Raw genomic sequence first — 20,486 nt, 5'->3', positions numbered from 1 at the left:
TATTCTTTTAAGTAAATATTGGTATAGTTCCGAGTATTGTTTTTTTGTAGATTTTCAAACCTATCAACATGAAATTGTACCGGATATCTTAATAAGAGTTTTTAAATCTTATTTTAAATTTCCAAGATCTCTATTAGTTAATTTTTCAAGAATACAGCAACCTTTAAAACTCTCTTAAGACTATTAATCGGACTTCAAGTCTTCTACCACTTGCTCTATCAACTCTGTTCCTTAGCTATTCTTTGATTTGTTCATAGAGTTTCATGTCTATCTATGATTTTGCTTTCCTCAACTGCTTGGTGATTTGGGGCTGCCATTTAAAATCTTTACATTAGATAATCCTTGTTCACTTGCCTGGCGATGTTTGTGTGCCATAGCTTGCCACTAGAGACTGTAGGAGAGGGGCAAATAATAATGGTAGCTAGATGCACCAGTAGATTATTTTTAGGGTATATTCATGATCTCTCCTGGAAACCTCAGAACTGCTCTCCTCTTCAGTGTCAATGTCCACAGTAGTTTCTTCAGTTTTGGGGAAAATGCTATGGAGTCCCTGTGCTCTGCACAGGCAGCAGAAGTGAAGGAGCTGAATGGCGCAGTTGCTCTGAAAGCAGTTCCCTACATGCTTTTGGCTTTTTTCCCTCTAAAGCTTTTCCTATTTCTGTATCAATTGAGCATGCCTAAGGAAACTTCACTAACTCTGTAGCATCTTCTTTGTGCATACAGGGCTGTGGTTTCATCTAACCAGAAATCTATAATTTTACATGTCATAAAATCTTTTATCCATAGGATTGTGGATTTTGAAATTTTTGGCCTCGCATGGGATTTTGGATGGAAGAGTTGTACATGTCGGCTTAATTCACTCTTTTGATAAAATCACTCATCCCTCTTAAAAAGACTCTCTTTGTTTCTTTTGGGGATTTCTTTATCCTCTGTCACCCACTCAATAAGTCCTACTTTAGTCTTCGGGTAGCATTACTCCACTCCTCTGGCCACAGTAGTTAATCAAGGGTGGACACGTGGCATAAGCATAGCCAATAATGTTAACACTGTGAGGAATATTTCCCCTTTTTCCTAGATGTGCTAAACCAGAGCTGCTTCTATCAGGTCCCCTACCAGTTGGGAGGAAGAATGTCTGCAGTAGAGGGGAATGAGACCAAAGCAAAAAGAATCAGAGAAAAGAGATGAAAAACATCTAAGAGAGATGAAAGATTGAGATATATGCGTGTATACACATACACTCTTAACTACATTGTTTGACTACAGTTAACCTCTGTCCCACTCACCCCTGTATTTACCAGTTAGTGATCACGTAATACACCTTTCCTTTTTTTAATTGGTTGAACTATTTTGAGTGGAATTTCTTTCACTGCACCAAAAAACTTACAGTATACTGACTATCTCATTCACAACCTTCAGATTTCCTCTTAGATTTCACTTGTTCCTAGAAACCCCTATAAACTTAAATCTACAAGTTAGGTGTTCCTCTTTGTCTTCTATTTGTTCCCAGAGGATCATAATATTTGGGGCCCTATACTATAATGAATTATTTAATCACCTCTCTCCTCTCATTAGACAGTCAACCCCTTGAGGACAAGAATTGTTGCTTATCACTGTGTATCTCTGGAAGTTAGCACAAAACCCACAATGTCATAGGAACTGGGTCACATGTTGAATGAATAAATAAATAACTTATAGTTGTATCATTTAGTAGATGCCTTGTGCTAAATACCTGAGTAGAACCATGACTTTGGGTATCTGCTATGAGTTTTTGATCATCACCATTGCTAATACCTGAAAGTATTCTTTTTGTGTGCAATTATTAAATGTTACTTGTGGTTTTCAGGTAACAAAAGAAAGAACATAGCAGTTTCCAGATTTCTCTCTGTATGGGGCCTTAGACCAAGGAAGGATATAGATCATATCCCCTAAGGAGAGTCTGTTTCCCTTACAATTCTTATGTCAGAGGATCTGTGAGCTAATTGCATTGTCAAAACAAGTCTTGGTGAGCTGGCTTAAGCGACTGAAAGGCAGCCCTCATCTCTTTAAAGTGAGTGAAACTCATACACTTCATCCTCTCAGGTGGCTACAGCCACAGGTATTTGCTGCCTCCATTCTGTCATTATCCTGGTTCGTTCTGGTTGCTTACTACCTTTTCAACATATATGATCTGTGAACCACTGAATGAACTACAAAACATGTCGTTTATAGAATTCTATCTATCAGAAATATTCCTACATTATGCAGCATCTCAGGTCAAGAATAATAATTTACTGAAAATGTGCCTCTATGATCTAAGCACAACATGAACTTTTTTGAAAAAGGTGAGTAGAGATTAGCCAGAAACAATTGCTAAATGCAAAAACCAATTCCTTTAAACTAAAACCCAAGAAAAGTATGAGTATGACTTATTTATGTCCTATTAATAACTAAAATTAATATTTAACAATTATTCATAGAGGGGATTTATATGTTTTGTTATAATTGCCTATCCACAATTAAGAGAGAAACTAAATTTTGTCAGTGTTCTTTAACTTGAATACCAGCCTGAGAGTTAAACTTGGAACATTTATGCAGTTGTTGTGTGGACCTTGTTTGCTCTCAGAGCACTGAGGTCAGCATGAATAATCACATTAACAGGGCAGGCCTCTGCATCCTCTATGAAAGGTTGTTAATTAAAAAACAGATATTAGCACCAAGGGTTATCAGACACTTCAACAATGTCATTAAATATTATAGTATAATACCTGCTTTGGTTAATCCTTTAAAATTCCAAGAATGGCCTAATTCCTGAAGACCCCAAATCCCTTCATTAAAGATTATTTTTTATAACTCTGGTCAGCTTGGAGAAAATGTAAATGACAAAGGAAAATAAAAGCATCAATCCCAGTCTACTTTCTCCATTTTATCTTTCCATAAGCATAAATGTCACCTAAATATATCCTTACAACAAAGAAGAAAGGCACGATTGTGTAACTAACAAAGAGAAAAGGAGTTCAAATTCCTTTATGAAATTTTTTCTTGATGATTCTAAGTATCTGCTTTATGCTACTGGCAAAGCCATTATCATTTTCCCAAAGTTTTGCTGAATAAATGATATAGCGTTGTATTCTAAACTGATAATTTTTGCACCTGTTGCACTATATGATGTAATTCTCTCATGGAAATGTGTCAGTGAAACTTTGTCAAGTGACACCTAATTTAAGCTCGTATGAGGAGACCACAAAGAAGAAATTTTAGAGAAGTCAAAGGCACAAAGGGCTCCTTGTTTTCCTTCAATTAACTTAAAAGGCCAACATGAGAACAAGTACCCAAATGGAAGATGAGTAACAGTGACTGAGGTGTTTATGAAGTAGGCATTTTTTTTAAATCCAGAACAGCACCCTGGCAGATATAATAGTTGGCACATTCCACCTGGTGCTTAGTATCAAGAAATTATAAAGATAACATAAATATCCCTTTATTCACCATTTATGTGATTTAAATTTTTTTTTAATACTTATTAGTTTTTAAGAGAAAGAGAGAGGGAGGCAGAGTGTGAGTGGGGGAGGGACAGGGAGAGAGGGACACACAGAATCCGAAGCAGGCTCCAGGCTCTGAGCTGTCAGCACTGAGCCCAAGGTGGGGCTCGAACCCATGTACCGCGAGATCATGACCTGAGCCCAAGTCCAACGCCCAACCGACTGAGCCACCCAGGAACCCCTATTCATTGTTTATTTGTGACCATGGCCACTCCTATGTCTGATACTTCTAGGCAACATAGACTCCTCAAGTAGTTGGGAACCTAAGGAGCACTTTTTATGGCATCTTTAGCCTCCTTAAGATGTTTTCTTACCTTGGATTAATTTGTAGCAATTATGAACATGTAATTATACATAAAGCTGTTCCAAAATATCTTAAGGTAGACCATTTATTGTAGAAATGCTCTGTATTCAATGTCACTGAATCACTTATGTAGTATTAATTGAGGGGCCACTATGGTTCATTCTACACTATGCTTTGGTAGAAAGGCATCACCTCATCCTTGCCTTCAAGGAAATTACAGTTGAGTTGTGCTGACTATATCAATCCACAAAAAATAATTAGAAAACCATATAGCACAGTGCATATTTATGTGCTTATACGTGTAAAAAGAGTAGCCAATATTCAGCAGAAAGAGATCAACCAGAATAAAATAATAGAATGTGATTAAAGAGTTTGTCTAAACCTTTCCTTTGAGATGTGATGCAATTAAAGAAGGTTTGCTTCATTGAGGAAGTGGGATTTGAATTAGACCTTAAAAATGATTAGATTGAAAAAATGCGATATTAGAAGAGATTTAACTGAATTAATTTATCTCACTTTTCTCAATTTTCTTTGTATGAAGACATACATAACCCATTCAGCTTTTCTTTGTCAAATAATCCATAAATACATAAAGTATATGTGATTAACAATGCCTTTAATGCCAAAAGACAGCTTATTTTCTTAATCCAATGCTCGCTTTATGTAATTATTCTTTTTGCAAACTACTAGTTGGTTATATTAACACTCGAGTAATCTTGACAAGAAGTTGCTTTAAGCGGTTAAAGATCCAGATGCCGATCAGCATGCATTAAGTGATTCAGCTTAATTGGTTCCATCTAGATAAATTACTTACCTCAGTTCCTATCACAATTTCTTCCCTGGTAGAGTAGAATAGAAACTCATATAGCTTGTAGTGTTGAAATAAGCTGAAATACAAAATAAATGTGCAACTCTGATAAATTTATTTTAGGAAAGAAAGCAAATATGTAAGAGTATTTATGAAAGGGAAATAGTTCATATTGAGCAAGACATTAAATACTAACATGGAGTGAGCTACCTGTTTTATTCCAAATGAATTGTCCAGAAATGGTAAAAAACTAAAGATTTACTTTTTTGAGACGTTGACAGTATTACACAGTACCGAATATAAGATCAGTCAATTAATCTGTGATGAATGGATAGGTTTGGGATAAGGGAGCAATTAGATTGCATCTGGGCTTTTCTTGGCTGGCAATCAAATAATGCAGTGTCCCTAAATAACACCAAACTTCACATTATTTTTCATGTTTTGCTTCAAACTGGAGTCAGTTTCCTCTGGAATGAACGGACTGAAATCTATAATCTACATCTGTATTATTTACTTCTCACATTCTCAAACTGATTCAAGATTAAATTAATCTCTGATAACACCTGAAAATGATGCAGCATGTACTGAAATCCATTTAGGAGTTGTCTGATTTTCCTGTAGAATATTTGTTCACACATCAAAGAGAGGAATTAATATAAGAAAGGTAATTTCTTCAGTTTTTACCCTAAAGAGCAGGTGGTCAGTGTATAAAAACCATGAAGAGCTAAAGAACAGGAGCCTCTTAAAACAAGTATTTCTGTTAAGTTTAAAGATCTCAGCAATGTGTTATTGAGAGTTAAAAATTTACTGAAGGGCTGATTTCTAATATCCTGTTTGTGATAATATTTGAATTTTTCTAATTCTTTTCCTGCTGGTTGGGAAAATTAATAGACTCATAATACAGCAAAATGCCCAAGAACAAAAAAATTGTCTTACTGGTTTCTCTTTCACTCTGGTGCCTTTTGCTATTCAAGAAAATTGATTTTAATATAACTTAGAAATTAACATTTGCAAAATGTAGCTACAGAGCATGTATAATAATGGCTTCTCCTGAATGCTGTAATGGATCAAAGTTTCAATTCATTTGAAATCAATGAAGAAATCCTCAGGCAGCTGGGTCTCTCTGAGTTATATCAGCAGTTGATTTCACTACTAACACAATCCATTAAAAAGTGATGGGTATGCAGACTCAGTCATGGTATTATTATTCTTTTTTTTTTTTTTGAGGCAGGGTGGGGGGGACCTCGTACATTCAAATTATTCCTCAACACTCAGAAAACTAACTTAGCTTTTGACATTACTTTGATTTGTTGGCTAGAAAATACATCAAGATTAGTGAAGTTTGATGATTCAATGAAGCAAAATAAATTCAAATTCTCCTTTCCTTACATTGCTTACCTAGAGAAAGCTTTAAGGTTAAAAATATTACACTGGCAATAACTGATTGAGTAGAAAAAATAAAGACTGTAGAGTATTTGGAAACAACTTGGCTTCTTCTCTGTGAATTAGTGTAAAATTTTTCTTCCATCTTATGTTACGCAAAGAAGTTAATTCATAAATCTTCCTTCCTGCAATTTTATAATCTTTCAGCCTCACTCTCCTCATTGCATATAGGAATTAGATTGTCTCATGCCAAAGGGGAAATTCACTTCTCACAATGAAAATAAAATGCATGACTTGGATGCAGTGTTCAAAGAAGCGAGCTGGGGCAAGACCAGGACTAGGGTAAGATAGATGAGAGGAGGAAGGCACCTAACGAGGCACTTTTCAGGGGTGGGTCAAGTTGCCTCCATTGCTTCGCTCTGGTCCCCATCTTGGTTGGGGTGTGTAACTTTACCAGGGAACTATTAGGTAACTTCGTCTGGGAGTGAAGTGACACCTCTGTTATGGGAATACATTTCCTCCCTCTTCCTTTGGAAGGAAGACTTCCAGCTGACTCAAGCCCCTAGACTATTTTGTCAAATACCTTGTCATAGTTCTAAATCAAAGGGAGAATCCTCAGAAATAAAATGGGTCAAGACATCTGAGGTCACTGCCAGGAAGTATACCCTGTTGTGCACAGAGAGGCAGTGTTGATTTTCTTATATTGAGTAAATGCCTATGCACATTACCTTCACCTAATTTCCAAGGACTAGGTAGAATACACAATGACAGAAGTGTAGTGGGACCAGGTATATCTAAGTGATGTCTTATATTAAAAAGCTGCAGTAGCATTTATATGTATATGTATATGTATATGTATATGTATATGTATATGTGTATGTATATCATATGTATATGATGGAATATACAATTTATATTCTATTAACAGTATCAAACAAAATTCCAATTTTATTGCTAGTTAAGTTTCATGTGGTGTGGGTCATGTTCTAAAAACTACTCTCCCTGAATTGACGAGGGCTTACATTGGTTGAGTAAATTTGATATCAGATTAAATTGAAACATGCTTATACTACATAAAACTTATAATATGAGTTAGCTTCATATTTATAAAACTTCTTTGTAGTCATTAAAATGAAAAATATTATATGGTTTAATTGCCATTAAATTTATATATGTGGACCTATGAGGCATTCTAAATCGGTATTGTAGAAAAGCACATTTCTTTTTATACAACTTCAGTACCAATTCTAGATATCCTACTAACTGATATTTTATTTTCTGTAAAAGGTGCATTTAAAATGTATAAGTTCCTTGGGCAGAAGACATGAATAGACACTTTTCCAAAGAAGACACCCAGATGGCTAATAGATACAAAAAAGATGCTCAACATCACTTGCCATCAGGGAAATACAAATCAAAACCATGATGAGATACCACCTCACACCTGTCAGAATGGCTAAAATTAACAACACAAGAAACAACAGGTGTTGGCGAGGATGCAGAGAAAGGGGAACCCTCTTGTACTGTTGGTGGAAATGCAAATTGGTATAGCTACTCTGGAGAACAGTATGGAGGTTCCTCAAAAAACTAAAAATAGAACTACTCTACAATCCAGGAGTTGCACCACTAGACATTTACTCAAAGGATACAAAAATAAAGATTTGAAGAGGTAGTGTACCCCAGTGTTTATAGCAGCTTTAACAACAAGAACCAAACTATTGAGAGAGCCCAAATGTCCATCAACTGCTGATTGGATAAAGAAGATGTGGTATATATGTACAATGGAATATTACCGAGCCATCAAAAAGAATGAAGTCTTGCCATTTCCAGTGATATGGATGGACCTAAGTGTATTATGCTAAGCAAAATAAGTCAGTCAGAGAAGACAGATACCATACGACTTCACTCATATGTGGAATTTAAGAAACAAAACAGATGAACATATGGATAAAGGGGAATAAAAGGAGAGAGGAAAACAAACCACAAGAAACTCTTAAACACTGAGAACAAACTGAGGGTTGATGGAGGAAAGTGGGTGGAAGATGAGCTAAATGGGTGATGGGTATTAAGGAGGGCACTTACTGGAATGAGCACTGGGTGTTGTATGTAAGTGATGAATTACTGGAATCTACTCCTGAAACCAATATTGCACTGTATGTTAACCAAAATTTGAATAAAAAATTTAAAAGTGTATAATTTATTTGAAATCACAATATGAAGATTTAATGTCATCAAAAATAGTTCTGATTTGCTTCACGTGACCAATCTCTCAAACATTTTATGGTTGTTGTTGTTGTTTTTAGAAATGAGAATAGAAATTTTTGGTAAGTAAAGTTATTCTGGTTAGCATTTAATGATGACTAACACTGACATCCCTTCCTAACTTAATTTTCTGAAATGAAATGTCAAGTAATAGACTCATGAGCATCCTTCGATTAAAGAGAAAAGAGGTGCAATCTTGCATCATCTAGAAGATGTCAGTAGGGCACCTGCATAGAGTTGTGCTGCTATGGTTAGCTATCAGTCCTGGTGCCCATCATAAACCCCCTGGGCTTAGAGCTCAGATGTAAAAATGTGTTCTTCAAAGAGAAACCTGGCAGTTTCAAATAGATAAAGAAGAGAAAGAAGGTTGCCATACAAATGTGCAGAAAATTCCCCTCACCTAGGGATTACCAAACTCTGATGGGCAAAAAGACCTTGGGGAGCAAGGTTTCCAGTTCTGGATTTCCATTCCCTTCCTGCCTCCAACACAGGGACCTTGCTTTACTCTAATTGATATGAAGGGTACTGCAGCTCTCAGCGAGAGACACACATTAGGAGGTATATATTTTACATTAAGAAATCAAATTATATCCAATGCTATTATATAAAAACATTTTATATCATATTCTATTATTAATTCATGCCAGAAACCAGCATATAAACCTTATCATATTAAACACATTAATATTTAAAAAGCTTCCAGACTATAGCCAGGATCCTTGCCAAGGAAATCATGAGCATGTCTAGGACATCATGCAGCACCCTTTATTTTGAAATTTTAAAATTTAAAATTGGAAAACACTGCAGTGTATAGTGTTGGAGGAAAAAAGATATTCTGCAGAAGCTTTTAGTTAGGCAAAAGACAGATTTTTTACCAACTCTTGTTTAAATATTTGCAAACTCTCAAAATGTCCTTTGGGAAAGATGCATGCCTCTAATGCAGACCTTGTGACAGATTATATAAAAGGCCAATTTCTTCTTAGTTTACCACTGAAGAATCACTGTAATAAAAATATTTCCCCTCAATTCACCATAATTTCCTAAGCACAGAGAAAAACTTAATGAGTTTAATTGGTTAATACTACAAAGTATTTCAGGGCACATAATAAATTTGAGGAAGCATGGATATATACCTCTCTAATTTTTAGCACAAAGAATTTCAAATAAATGTTTAAATGGAAATTAATGTTGTTCTAAAATGTAAAATTTTGATGTCAAGGCCCACTACCTAAAATATAAAGTCCATTATAATCAAGTTGGATTAATGTGAAAGAATAAATTTATTAATAAAATGTTATTAATTAGAGATTAAGAGACAAAATAAATTTTTGTATCATTTATTATAATTCTACATGAACTTATACTTTTTAAACACAAACCTTTTTTTTTTTTTACTGCTATTTTTAGTTTTTTGGTTTTTTTTAATTTTTTTTATTTATTTTTATTTTTTTTATTTTTTAATATATGAAATTTACTGTCAAATTGGTTTCCATACAACACCCAGTGCTCATCCCAAAAGGTGCCCTCCTCAATACCCATCACCCACCCTGCCCTCCCTCCCACCCCCCATCAACCCTCAGTTTGTTCTCAGTTTTTAACAGTCTCTTATGCTTTGGCTCTCTCCCACTCTAACCTCTTTTTTTTTTTTTTTTCCTTCCCCTCCCCCATGGGTTTCTGTTATGTTTCTCAGGATCCACATAAGAGTGAAACCATATGGTATCTGTCTTTCTCTGTATGGCTTATTTCACTTAGCATCACACTCTCCAGTTCCATCCATGTTGCTACAAAAGGCCATATTTCATTTTTTCTCATTGCCACGTAGTATTCCATTGTGTATATAAACCACAATTTCTTTATCCATTCATCAGTTGATGGACATTTAGGCTCTTTCCATAATTTGGCTATTGTTGAGAGTGCCGCTATAAACATTGGGGTACAGGTGCCCCTATGCATCAGTACTCCTGTATCCCTTGGATAAATTCCTAGCAGTGCTATTGCTGGGTCATAGGGTAGGTCTATTTTTAATTTTCTGAGGAACCTCCACACTGCTTTCCAGAGCGGCTGCACCAATTTGCATTCCCACCAACAGTGCAAGAGGGTTCCTGTTTCTCCACATCCTCTCCAGCATCTATAATCTCCTGATTTCTTCATTTTGGCCACTCTGACTGGCGTGAGGTGGTATCTGAGTGTGATTTTGATTTGTATTTCCCTGATAAGGAGCGACGTTGAACATCTTTTCATGTGCCTGTTGGCCATCCGGATGTCTTCTTTAGAGAAGTGTCTATTCATGACAAACCTTTTTTTAAGAATGCAAGATTAGCCAAAAATTCAATGTTCTGAATTTTATTTATTGGATTAAAGATTTTAATATTATCTCATTATTGGCTGGGCTTATTATAGCATAAATACTGTGAATGTCTAAAAACTGAATTGGTTTCTATTTAGTAGACATTTTATAAAATAAAATGAAATGAAAAATAAATGCTACTGAAAGAAAATCCATACCTGATTTTTAAGTAATCGATGATAGCATTGGCTTGTTTTATATTAAAAAAACTCCATTCTTCATTTTTCTGTGAATGGGGTGGTCCTATTTCAGCCATAACTTCTCCAAGCCATTTTATGCTGTCTTCTAAGGACATATGCAGTGCTGAAATAAAACGCAGAGAATCTTAAGCATTATTTTGATAGATGTTTTGGGAACAAAATAATTCAAGATGTCCTTAACGTCCAAATATTTACTTTTCCAATATTGGTAAGGCCAATGCTAATAGCAATGTTGTTTTTTAATGATATGTTAATAATTACATTTTTGTAAAAGAAGAGTAAGTGACACATCCAACAACAATAAATTACTGTCATGCTACACAATTGTCTAAAGATTTTGTTTCCATTTTAAGATGCACAAATAATTTAAAACCTACCTAAAGATAACTTTAAAATGGAAAATATGCTTTTTAAATGATCTTAGAATAAAGGAAAATATGGAAGTGACACAATGGTGGTTTGGATTAGCTGCTAAGGAAGACCTACGTGGTAGGTTCAGTTACTGTAGACAGGAGAGCTGAACTCAGAGCTGAAAATGTAGACTAACAGAGTCAACCAACACTTGGCTTTGGCTGATTGTTACCACGTGGCAATTTGGGACTGAAGATTTTCATTAGATGCCAGAAATATGTATTTTTACGGAAAACATCAAGATATTTTTTTCTTCTCCAAGATACAGACTTATAACTTATGTTAGCTGTTTCTCAAATGCATGCCTGGTGGTGGTGGTGAGAGCCAGATGACAGCACAGAGCGAGGCTGACACCACTTTGCCACCATCACCAAAAATAAACAAGTCAATGGTTATGGTCTATTCTCCTGCAACTAAAAACAAATAAGAAAGGAATAGTATCTTTTATGGCATGTGTCAAGTTGAAAAAGAAGTAGATAAATGTCAAAAGCCTTAGACTCAACATTTACAGTGTCTATAACACAAATATGAACTTCCATCTCCTTTTCCTGTTTAACTATGCTCATTTTTATTTGTGGCAGGCAAAATATTATTTCCATCACTCACACACACACACACACACACACACACACACACACACTGACAAATGATGAGTGTATGGACATGAGACTGAAGAGACTGAGGTGGAGAGTTGAAAATCTCTGGCAAAGATGAGATTGGAGCAGCTGCTTGGGTTGGGGGAGGTGTTAGCTGGGGGCCTGGATGAAGGCTCTGGGGAGCACTGTGCTGCTCAATGTGAGCCCCACCCTCCCGGACCCAACCTCTATCTCTCTTAGGAAACCAGCAGTAAACTTTCTACTTCTTGCTAATGGAGTGCATCTTTCAGGGAGGTCAGAGTGGGTAATGCAGAGGATTTATGAGAACATAAGCTGATTGTTGGACCCAGCCACTTCTGGTAACACAGCTACTCTTTCACTCTGGGATGTAAGTGTTATGCCCTCAAATTACTGATCAAATAACAGTAAAATGATTAAAAATCTTAGGAAGACATGATGAACACTAACTTGCAATTTGTTTAGTCTAGATTCTTTTCTACCTGTGGGAATGAGAATGAAGCAAAAAACTGTGTAACAATTAAAATCTGGTTTGATGAATGACAATTGGTCCATTTCTCATAGCGCCCCTCCAGATTTTCTTTTATATATGTTAGACACACAAGTTATTGCTGGATAACTGGGCTTTACTGTATCATTCTAAGGGAAGCTCAGTTATTATTGTACATTTCTTTTCCTATGATAAACTTGAAACTGTTTGGGGATAACTTCAGAAATGAAAAATTTGTTGGATAAAAGCAATTCAAAAATGAATGGATTAAAAATCTGAATCATTTAATTACTAAAATGGTATTAATTAGAGATGCTGGATAAAAAAGTAATTCTTAGATGATTATAATTCTAGATGTAATTATGTGTATCAAGCACAAAAATACATTTATATGACTATTTTCTTATGTTGAAATATAATTGACACTTTAAAACTGTTTTTTCTATGTCTAATGTCTTTCTATAGATAATGGCTTTAAAAATTAGGAAAGTTATCATTTCACTTATCTAACTGAAATATTTGCTTTTAAAAATCATATTTAGTGATATGATTAAAATATGAAAGATTAAACCATTTAAATAGTAAGGGCTATTAGAAATCAAATTTATTCTTTGAAAATTTAGGATAATGAACGAACATGCTAGAATAATTACTTGGAAGACGTAAGATGGTACCTTATAACTGCCACTTACTAGCTAGGTGATCTAAGTTTCATTTCCTAAATCTGTAAACGAACATAAGACTAACTTTCAAAATGATGGTGCTGTTGTGAGGCTCAAATAAGGCATGCATGTTAAACTCTTGGTAAACTGAAATATGTACACTACTATATTACATGTATATAGAGCTTTCTAGAGTCAGCTCAAAGCTGGCACATTTGATGTAGCAGTAGGAAGGATGGATTCTCAGTCACTGGGGTTGATGCTTGTGACCTTAAGGAGTTATTTAATCTTTCTAAATCTCATTTATTTTTCTCATTTTTAAAATGGGGAGAATAATAGAACTATTTCAAGGCTGTGTGTGAATTAATTAGACAGTATTTGGAAAGCAAATGCACTGACTGGCACAGGATAATCCTACACAAATGTTACCTATTATTATCATTCCTATTTAGGGGGAAATAATTAAACTTCATGGAACAAAAAAAGTATTCTGTGGCTATTTGCTAATATTCATGTTGTATAGAGGAGAATCAATCTAGGCCCATCAACCTGGACAGGGGTCAAATATCCAGTCTAATACTCAACAGCTTGTCCTTGGTCAGACCCTGGAAAAACTAGAGCCCAAAATGTATATTGTTAAGACAATCCTATGTTGCATTATCTTTTGGTTTTGATCCAATGTGATTCCAGGTGAGTTGTCTGCAGAATGCCTTGTGGATAATGCAGCACAAACTTGAGACAAGGAACAGATCAGAAACTGAGTCAGTAGAAAACGCAGTTCCTACGCTAGAATTTTATTAACAGTCAACCATGCTGCAGCCAACAGCCCAGACATGTTCTACGGTGCTTTTTCTGTTAAGATGTTGCTGGATGCAAATGTTCACTGTGTGCTCAGGACTCTACCTCCTCTGAGTCCAAGTATAAACAGACTACCTCTTTCTCTGACACACTTACCTATGATTATATTCTTTCATGATGATAACTATAACCTTCTTAGGTTTAAAGGTTTGAGGGAATTTTTTTTCCTCCCCAAAGGGAAAACTAGATCCCGTGCTTTTTTCTGGTTAGATTTTACATATGTACTTTCATGCTCTCCTAGTTTATGAGTAGTTGCATGGGTCCTGCTCAAGTTTTTAAAACTCATTTTTGAACTAATATCAACAATATAAAATTTCACATAAAAAAATATTTTTGAGTCATTTGTAAGTTACAGAAAAAAATAAAATGGAAATATTTTGTCAAATTTGGAATGTGAAGATTCATGAAAATGTTTTACTTTCCTTTATTCTGTTTCTAGATTGTGAACATTAAGCTAAGAGGTTGCAAACCATAGGACTGTTCACGTCATATACTCTTTTTTTACCATAAGTCTGTCTGACTTATTTCAATTTTTGCATAGGTGATATATTCACATGGTTCAAAAAACATAGGTGAATGTCTACTGTGAAAAGGCTTCCTCACCTTTGTTGCCCACACGTCCACTTCCCACATCCTTCCCTACAGAAAAAAATCCCCCAGTGCTATTGAGAAATAATTGACATATATCACTGTGTAAGTTTAGGGCACACAGCAAGATGGTTTGATTTATTGTCCAGTGGTTACTGCAATAGATTTAGGTAACATCCATCTTCTCATATAGACACAATAGAGAGAAAAGAAGACAAAGGAAAAAAATTCTTGTGATGAGAACTCTTAGGATTTACTCTCTTAACAACTTTCTTGTATATCACACCCGGTAACTGTCATCAGCGTGTTGTTCATTACATCCCTAGTACTTATTTATCTTGTACGTGGAAGTCTGTAGCTTGACCACCTTCCACATTCTGGTATCCACAATTTCTATGGGTTTGGTGTTTTATTTCTTTGTTTTTGTTTTAAAGTCCACATGTAAGTGCAATTGTACAGTATTAGTCTTTCTCTGTCTGATTTATTTCATTCAGCATAACGCCTTCAAGTTTCATCCATGTTGTCACAAAGGGTGAGATTTGTTTCTTTAGGGTGAATAACAATGTTCCATGGTTATGTATATATACTACAACTTCTTTATCCATTCGCCCATAGATGGACACTTAGGTTGTTTCCATATCTTGGCAATTGTAAGTAATACTGCTATGAACATGGGGGTGCAGATATCTTCTTGAGTTAATGCTTTTGTTTCACTTGGATATATTCCCGGAAGTGGGGTTGCCAGATCATATGGTTGTTCTATTTTTAATGTTTTGAGCAAACTTCATACTGCTGATTATTTATATAAATCATTAATTTCTATCAGTATAGATTGGTGGATGTTAATTTTGTACTTTGGATTATAATTCAATACTATCATGCTATTTTGCTCATATTGTTCCAACTTTGGACATTGGAAACTTTTCAGTTGGCTTCTCTATTTCATTGACACACCAACCATTTTGATTTTTGAGCATTTACTCTTGGCCACTACAATATGCCCCAGGCTCATCTTTTATGTTCTGTGCTCCAGGTCTACAGTAAGCCTTCTCTCCTTTTCTTGGAGAATTAAATTATAAACCAAGACCTGGTTCCTGGGTATGCTCATTACTACTGGGATGCTGTCGCTTCTAGGCCTTCTCTGCAGACAGAGCTAAGAAGTATATGTACATACACTTAACTCTACAAATATATGTGTATCTACATTAAGTTAAGTGACTTATCTCCAGGTGATATTTCTCATTTTTTGCTTTTACAAACATGACTGAAACTAACGACTTTACTTATGTGTATGTAAGTAAATACGTAGGATAAATTCACAAAAGTAGAATTGCTAGGTCAAAGGGGACAATACATTAGTGAATTTGATAGACAGCTGCTAACCTAAACTCCTCAGGAGGGTTTTAAATACATATTTCCATTAGCAATATAGGATAGTACCTATTTTCTTTTAGCTTTGACAGCTGAAAATGCTACCAAAATTTTAAAGTTTTGTCAATCTGACATATGATATTTCTGTGTAGTTTTAATTAGCATTTTCCTTATTATCTTTAATGCTAAACTTTTCATTTAAGAATCACTTGTACTTATTTAGTCATATCCTTGGCTTACTCTTCTATTGAATTATTGGTCTTTTTCTCCTTGCTTTTTCATGCTTTTTTTTTTTTATATTATAGAACTTAATTGTTTGCTGGTGTCTGAGATACAATAATCTCCCCAGTTTCTTATTCTTTTTTTGATTTTTCTCTTGGTATTTTTTCTTTGTAGACTTTTGGTTTTTATATATCAACTTTAATTATCTTTGTCTTTATGGCTTTGGAATTTTGAGGCATAGTTTTAAAGGTCTTCCCCATCCAAGGTTATAAGGAATTTATCCATGTTTTCCTCCAACATTTTTACAGTTCCATTTATTTTACATTTACATTAAGTAAAAAAAGTGATTCACTTGTAATATACCCTGGTTTATGGAAATACAGAGGGTTGGATCCAATTCTATTTTTTCTAGATGGACACAGTATTATTTACTAAATAGTACATCTTTTCACCATGGATATTTCAGATGTCATTTTATCAAATACTGAATTTCAATGCTTGGGTCTATTTCTAAACTTTCCATTGTGTTCTATTGGTCTGTCTGTTTAGTCATTAACCACTGTGTTCAAATATTTGAGATTTTATAACACTACACTACTATTCTAATCCCAAGATAGGCTATATTTATTATACTTATTATTTTTTTAAGTTTATTTATTTTGAGAGAAAGAGATAGTGCATGTGCACAAGAAGAGGAGGGGCAGAGAAGAGAAAGAGGCAGAAAGAGAGGGAGGAGAGAGAATCCCAAGCAGGCTCCACACTGCCAGTGCAGAGCCCGATGCTGGGCTTGAACTCATGAGATGTGAGATCATGACCTGTGCCAAAATCAAGAGTCGGACACTTAACCAACTGAGCCACCCAGGAACCCCTCAACTTTTTAAAGACAATTTGTATTTGCTTATTTTCTATGTTTTTGTTAGAATTACCTTGCCTAGTAAGCCACCTCTAGGCAAAAACGTCAACAAAAAACTTGGTAATTTTATTGCGATACTATTATTATACATTAACTTAGTGAGATTTAGCATTTTTTTTTTGATGTGGAGTATTTCCATGAATATTGTCAAGTTCTTCCAAATGTTGAAAACTTCCTTGTGACCTTTAAAAGTTCTCTGAAGTTTTTTTTCATATAGAACTTGTATATTTCTTTTTAAAGTTTATTCTTAAAAAGTTTGTCTTTTTTGTTAGAGCATATATATTTTTTCTTCCATTAAATCTTTGTTTTTATACATAAGTATATATTTTTAAAATTATTATTAGATTTCTTTAACTTTTACTTAATGTTCTTTTTCTGTTTGAAGTGCCCATCTAGGATACCACATTACATTTTGGAGTCATGTCTCCTGAGATTTCCCTAGAGTGATAATTTCTCAATCTTTTCTTTTTTTCAATAGCCTTATTAGTTTGAGGAGTACTGGTCAGATAGTTTGTACAATGCTCCTCAGTTTGGGTTTGTCTAGTGTTTTCCTCATGGTTGACAGGACTTATGGGTTTTGACAGCTTTGCCTATTTTTAATAGGATTGTTTTCTTATTGTTGTTTTGAGAGTTCTTTACATGTTATAGAAACAAGTCTTTTGTCAAATACCTGCTTTGCAGATTTTTTTTCTCTCTGTAGCTTTTCCTTCAAGAGTGAATTTAATAAAAGAAAAGATTTAAAACTTGGTGAAATCTAATTTATCAGTTTTTTCCTGTATGGGTCATGTTTTGGGGGTCATGCGTAAGAACTCTGTAAAACACCAGGCCATGAATATTTTCTCCTAGTTTTCTTCTAAACAATCCAATTAGAGCTAAGTGTATCAAGTAAAGGGTTTAGGCTGATGCGTATTTTTTTTTTTAGCATAGGTGTTCCAATATTTGTTGAAAAGATTGCCCTGTTCAGTTGAATTGCTTTTGCATATTTATCAAAAAAAATCAGATGACCTTTTTTGTGTTAGTGTATTTCGGCATTCTGTCTTCTGTTCCTTCTGTGTGTCATCTTCACTAATTCAACATTGACTTTATTTTTTTAACTTTACAATAAGTCTTAAAAATTGGGTAGTATGATTTATGCAGCTTTATGCTTATTTTTCAAAAGTGCTTTAGCTATTCTGAGTCCTTAGCCATTCCATGTAAATTTAAAAATCAGCTTGGGAAAGAAGAAAAAAAAAAAAAAAAAAAAAAAGAGGTTAGAGTGGGAGAGAGCCAAAGCATAAGAGACTGTTAAAAACTGAGAACAAACTGAGGGTTGATGGGGGGTGGGAGGGAGGGCAGGGTGGGTGATGGGTATTGAGGAGGGCACCTTTTGGGATGAGCACTGGGTGTTGTATGGAAACCAATTTGACAGTAAATTTCATATATTAAAAAATAAAAATAAAAAATAAAAATAAAAATAAAAATAAAAATAAATAAAAATAAAAATAAAAATCAGCTTGGTATATCTAGAAAAAAATCCTGCTGGGATTTGGATTGATACTGCATTAAATGTACAGATCAATTTGGGAAGAAGTGACATCGTTACCATGTAGAAACTTCTAATCCAACAACACTGTATGTTTTCCATTTATTTGGGTTTTCTTTTATTTCTTTGATCATCATTTTGTAGTTTATAGCATACAGATCTTGTACATTTTTTGTTAGATTTATACTTAAGTATTTCTTTTATTTTTTGAGCTATTGTGAATAATATTATTTATTAAAATTTTGATATACAATGTATATGGCTAATACACTGAGATACAATTGACTTTTTGTATTTTGACCTTATTCCTGCAATCTTGCTTAACTTACTAGTTCTAGGATTTTTTTTATTCTGTGTATTTTTTATATAGACAATCCTTTCATCTGAGAACAGGGACTGTTTTATTTCTTCCTTCCCAATCTGCATGTATTTTATTTTTCTACTCTATTGCACTTATTGCTAAGAATTCCAGTCCTATGTTGAATAGGAGTGCTAAGAGTAGACATTCTTGTCTTGATCCTGATCTTATGGGGAAAGAACTTGGTCTTTTACCACTAACTATAATGATAGGTTTAGGTATTTTGTAGATGTCATTTATGACGTTGAAAAGTATCATTTCTTGTCTTAGTTCTCTGACATTTGTAAAATAATGAATGGATGTTGTGTTTAGCCAAATGTTTCTCTGTATCTATTTATATCATCATATGTAGCTTGTCCTCTTTTGATCATTTACATTGATGAAATTTTCAAATATTGAACCACCAGTGAATTTCTGGGATAAACCCCAATGGGTTGTGTTATTTTTTTATATGTTGCTTGATTCATTTTGATAATATTTTGTTGAAAAAATGTTTTGTGCATGTTCATGAAGGATATTGGTCTGTAATTTCTCCTCCCCTTCCTTCTCCTCCTCCTCTGCTGTTGTTGCCTCCTTTTTTCCCCTCTCTTTTTTTTCATACTATCTTTGTCAGGTTTTGGTATGAAGATAATTCTAGCCCCATAAAATGAGTTAGGAAGAACTCTTTCTCTATTATTTCTAGAAGAGATTATGTACAATTGGTGGCATTTATTCATTAAATGCTTGATAGAACTTTCCAGTGAAAATATCTGGGCCTGCAGATTTTTTACTAGAAGTTTTGAGCAACAAATAATTCAATCTCTTAAATAGTTCTAAGACTATCATGTCATAAGTTTCATCTTGCACAAGTTTTGCTGGCTTGAGGTTTTGGGGGACTTGGTCCATTTCCTCTTTGTTTTCTAATTTATGTATATAAGTAGTATTCTCCTAATATCCTGTTAATGTCGGCAGATTCTGTAGTGATATCCCCCTTTTTTAATACCTGGTAATGATCTGTGCCTTCTCTTTTTTTTTTTTCTGAGACAAGTATTTCTTCATGTTTAGCAATTTTATTGATGTTTTCAAATATCCAGATTTTGGTTTCACTGATTTTTGTCTATTTTTTTTTTTACAATTTCATTGATTTCTATTCTTTATTATGTCTTTCTTTTCTGCTTGATTTCTGCTTATTTTTTAAAACTGCTTTTTAAGGTCTAAGTTTAGATTGTTAATTTTAGACTTGTTTTATAATATAAGCATTATATTATAAATATATAATACAAACTTCCCTCTTCTCATGGACTCAGCTCTGACACATAAATTTTCATACATTTTATTTTTACTTACTTAAAAGTCTTTTCTAACATCTGTCAAGATATATGACCTGCATACTATTTAGAATTGTATTGTTTGATATGTTTGAAGCTTTCCTGATATATTTCTGTTAATAATTTCTTGTTTAATACCATTATGATCAGAAAACATATTTGTATAATTTCAATTATTTTAAATTTAAAGTTGTTGTATGGCCCAGGATATGGTCCGCCTTGGTAAATATTCTATGTGCATTTGAAAACAATGACTATTCTGCTGTTTGGGGATAGACTGTTCTATAAATGTCAATTAGACCCAGTTGGTTGATGGTGTTTTTCTTTTGGGTTAGCCTGTTTGTAGTC

The 20,486-nt window shown here is 34.2% G+C and overlaps 1 protein-coding gene across 2 annotated transcripts in view; it reads right to left on the bottom strand.

The window, feature by feature from the left end:
- Positions 1-20,486, bottom strand: part of CABCOCO1 (ciliary associated calcium binding coiled-coil 1) — a 142,538-nt gene that overhangs the window by 101,694 nt on the left and 20,358 nt on the right. For both annotated transcript variants that reach the window (XM_049645100.1, XM_049645102.1), the window contains exons 4-5: positions 10,781-10,925; positions 4,637-4,709 (exon numbers count right to left, since the gene is read on the bottom strand). In XM_049645100.1, the coding sequence (XP_049501057.1) occupies positions 4,637-4,709; positions 10,781-10,925 (218 nt within the window). The remainder of the gene's footprint in view (positions 1-4,636; positions 4,710-10,780; positions 10,926-20,486) is intronic.

Source organism: Panthera uncia, chromosome D2 (assembly GCF_023721935.1).
Source record: "Panthera uncia isolate 11264 chromosome D2, Puncia_PCG_1.0, whole genome shotgun sequence".
Taxonomy (NCBI): Eukaryota; Metazoa; Chordata; class Mammalia; order Carnivora; family Felidae; genus Panthera; species Panthera uncia.
Note: the sequence above shows the minus strand (reverse complement) of the source record. Positions and strands in the feature narration are given on the sequence as shown.